At 40.7% G+C, this 3,665-nt stretch overlaps 1 protein-coding gene across 1 annotated transcript in view; it reads left to right on the top strand.

Annotated features, from left to right (window-relative positions):
* LOC118325554 (cell division cycle protein 20 homolog B-like) overlaps positions 1–3,665 on the top strand; it is a gene marked incomplete at its 3' end in the record, with an annotated part of 12,283 nt that extends 8,618 nt beyond the window's left edge. The window contains 6 exon segments of the mRNA XM_035658270.1: positions 371–573; positions 723–817; positions 1,265–1,493; positions 2,067–2,192; positions 2,276–2,399; positions 3,081–3,665. Of these exon segments, the coding sequence (XP_035514163.1) occupies positions 371–573; positions 723–817; positions 1,265–1,493; positions 2,067–2,192; positions 2,276–2,399; positions 3,081–3,178 (875 nt within the window).

Below are 3,665 nucleotides of genomic sequence, written 5' to 3'. Positions count from 1 at the left end.
AAAATAGGAATTGCTATGTTTCCATTACCTTAGAATGAGCTGTTTCTATTTACAGTCACCTTCAATGAAGGCCAGCATGTTTCTACAGTAGCCCAGACAGGGGGTTTTGCTTATTCAATAGCATTTATAACATTGTTATAGCAGATAAGGATTCAGTACTCAAGCACTCATTATTATTATTATTACATAATCCTTTTCATTAATAATTATATGTGGCATAGCAAACCAGCAGCAAATATATCCTCTGAACGACAGGAGTGAAACATTTAGTCAATAAAATGCTGTCAGTTTAGACTCATCCTGTTAATACTTTGTCAGGCACCTGACAATAGTAGCAGTCCTTCTCTCTTCTCCTTCTCTTTCCCTTCAGACACTAATCTTCTCGACTGCAGTTGTAATGGTATGATTGCATTAGCACTGGGCTCTTCTGTTTACCTTTGGAATTCAGAAACTCGTGCTCTGGTGGGATCTTTGGACCCAGGACGACCATCAGACCGTCAGTCCATCTCGTGTCTGTGTTGGAGCAGAGATGGCAGATCTCTCTGCATTGGGACCAGGCGAGGGGAGATACAGGTAAATGATTGGGAGCCTAAAGTAAGGAGGGTGGAAACTGATACATATAAAGGGTGGTACAGGGGGCCTGTAAAAGTGGAAGTGTAACCTAACCTAGTTGAATCAGCAGGGCGACAGTTTGTAGTGATTCTCTCTCTTTGACTCTTCAGTTGTGGGATGTTGAACACCAGCAGAGTGTGAGATGTCTGCTATCACACCTGTCTGTGGTCAGAGCTCTTTCCTGGAAACAGCAGTTACTCAGCAGGTATGTGTCAGTATACTAAAAATGACCCAAGATGAAGGTAGGAAAAACATTTCTTATGCTTTTATTTCTGACTCAACTATCCCTGGATCATTTACAAGAGCCCATTTCAAGGTTCTTGTTATCACTTATAAAGCTCTGAATGGGTATTATAATCTAGTATAATCTGTATTTATGTAAGTTGCTTTATTTCTTCTGTTAAGCACTTTGTGGTGTTCTTCTCTTGAAAGATCCCATATGAGTAAAGCTACTTCCTTTCTTACTTACTTCTTAACTCTATTAACTTAATTAAATAAGAAATGACACAGAAAACCAATTGGTTTTGCATCCAAATCTATACTGGTTTAATGCTTTTAACAAAAGAATATGTAGCTGCTATAAAAATGGTTAGTATCTATATGAGGTGTGCAGCATTTATTCAGGGGAATGACAGTTTCCACAATCTTACAGCGGCTCTGTTCTTGGACGTATCCATCACATTGACCCTCGGGCTCCAACACCTCTGGTAGGCGCAGCCATCCAGAAGGACGGGATCTGCAGCCTTCAGTGGTCACCAGGAGGCGACTGGCTGGCCAGTGGCTCCACAGAAGGCCTTCTGTGTATCTGGGATGGTGACGTCACAGGGCTCACAAGGTTACATCAGCCAATCACTACAATGAAACAACCCAGCACTGTTAAGGTCAGTGTATGCTTCCTAATTTTAATTTAATATTCAGCAGGTAATGTTTGCTTAATTTAGCATGTTTGCATGGTGACATTTGCAGGTATTTGGGCATGAGACAAATTGAAGGGTGGGGCTTGATGAGAAGTCAGGGGATTACAATTTATCCTGAACGGAATATGAATGTCTATACCAAATTTCATTGCAAATTCATCCAATATTTCAATAGCAGACGGACCAACCGGTCCACATTGCCATCCGTACAGCCCCACCACTAAAAACACAAGCTGGTGGTTGGTACTGTATTGTCTTACTTGCTTCTAAAAGAACACCTGCATTACTCACAGGATCGACACAGCTACAATCTTATATTGAATATTTTCTGACTTGTTGATGACTAATCGTGGCTTGTGTGAACTGAAGTAGTTTGTTTGTGGTTGTTATGTTTGAGTGTTTAGCTATTAATATACAGGAGTTAAAAATACTGTTAGTTGATCCTGCAGCTATTCATTGGGCGTTCCGCTTAAACAACCAGACAGTCTGCTGACCATTGTGTGTAAGCTGGTGTATTGATTGAGTTTGTGCATTTAGGCAATGGGATGGTGTCCATGGCAGAGAAAGATGATCGCTACCGGAGGGGGATGGAAAGATGGTGAGCTGAGAATCTGGGACACAGATTCAGGGACTTGTGTGACTTCTGCCAACACAAATTCACAGGTGCTTAAGATTCACATTATAGCAGAGGTGTTTTCATAGTGTACAAATATCAGATAGATTATTGCTAATGACTCCAATTGCAGATCTGTTCTCTACAATGGGCTGAAAAGAAGAGATATCTGGTTACAGGTCACGGCCTTCCTCAACACCACATCACCTGCTGGAGCGGGGAGTTTCCTTCCCTCAGTCCGACCTACCAGTTCACAGGTTAGAAATACAACTACAGCCCTCAGCAATGATGTAATGGTAATATAGCAGCATCAGTGTGACAGTTGGACCACTGCTGCAGCTTTGTCATCTATCACTCACATATTTAATAGTCATTTTGTGCTGATTCATTCATGTCCCGGGCTTCCAGTAAATGTGAAACTATGAATTAAACACATCAAAATTCACTGCGTTTGATATGAGACATCACAATTTCCTTAGGTATTGTGACTTGTCAGGGGCAAATCCAAAAGATAATTCAAAATACATTTATGACTTTCTAAATGTTCAGCAATTGTGTTTTTCATTTACTCTGGTGGTGATTTTTTGGCTGTTTCCTGTTTGAGAAGGGGGGCTCTTTTGCGCTAACCAGTACGGAGTGAGGGGCGTATGCGGTCACTACGAGAACGTTTTTCACATCAGAAGAAAAATGGCGCTAGAATCTTTCAGACTTTTTTGCATTGCATTAAAAATTGCATGTTACGTTTTCGATGTGATGTCATTGGGACGTGCAAGTGAAACCAAACCCATTAAAGATGACAACATATGAATTCTTTGTCAGAGTTAGTACTTCTTTGTTACTCCGTTATAGTGGTGAAAGTAAACATTTAGACAGCTTTGTTTTATATAGGAAAGAAGCTGTTTAAATGTCAAAGTTCAACCTTGTTGTTGTTTTTTCAGGTCATTCTCAGCGAGTCCTGCATGTGGCCTTAAACTCTGACAGTACTCAGATCTTCTCTGCTGGAGCGGACCAGCGCTTTCACATCTGGGACATATAATTATCAACACCACCAAACATGGAAGGTGAATGTTGTTGATATCTGGCCAGACCTGTGTGAATGTTCACATACAAGTAGCTCAACTTCTTGGTAATGCCAATTTATAGAGGATGCCCATTTTCTGAACTAACTAACCACTAGCCCAATGATTGATTGAGAGAATCGTAATTAGAATCTACCTGCAATGAGAGGTACGCAAACCAGAGGTACCCATACACCTCTAGTAACCTATTATCAGATTCAAATTCCACAAAGTCACGAAGTACAGTCAAAGTAATAGGATCGAGACTGCTAGCTCTAAAAGTAGACTTCAGGGTGGAGCTACATATCAGCATTTTTAGCAGCTTATAAAAGCTCAACACCTTCCTCCTGGGCTCCAGTTACGTTGTTCAACGTGTTCAGACACATACTACACAATCACTTGTCTTCTGTTCACCACAATAATCATAAAGTAAAGATTCATTTTTTCAAAGGTGGTAGTGATACC

Source organism: Morone saxatilis, unplaced genomic scaffold (assembly GCF_004916995.1).
Source record: "Morone saxatilis isolate NCDOM2014 unplaced genomic scaffold, NCSU_SB_2.0 Contig16, whole genome shotgun sequence".
NCBI classification, from domain to species: Eukaryota; Metazoa; Chordata; class Actinopteri; family Moronidae; genus Morone; species Morone saxatilis.
This window is presented reverse-complemented; position numbering and strand designations above follow the sequence as displayed.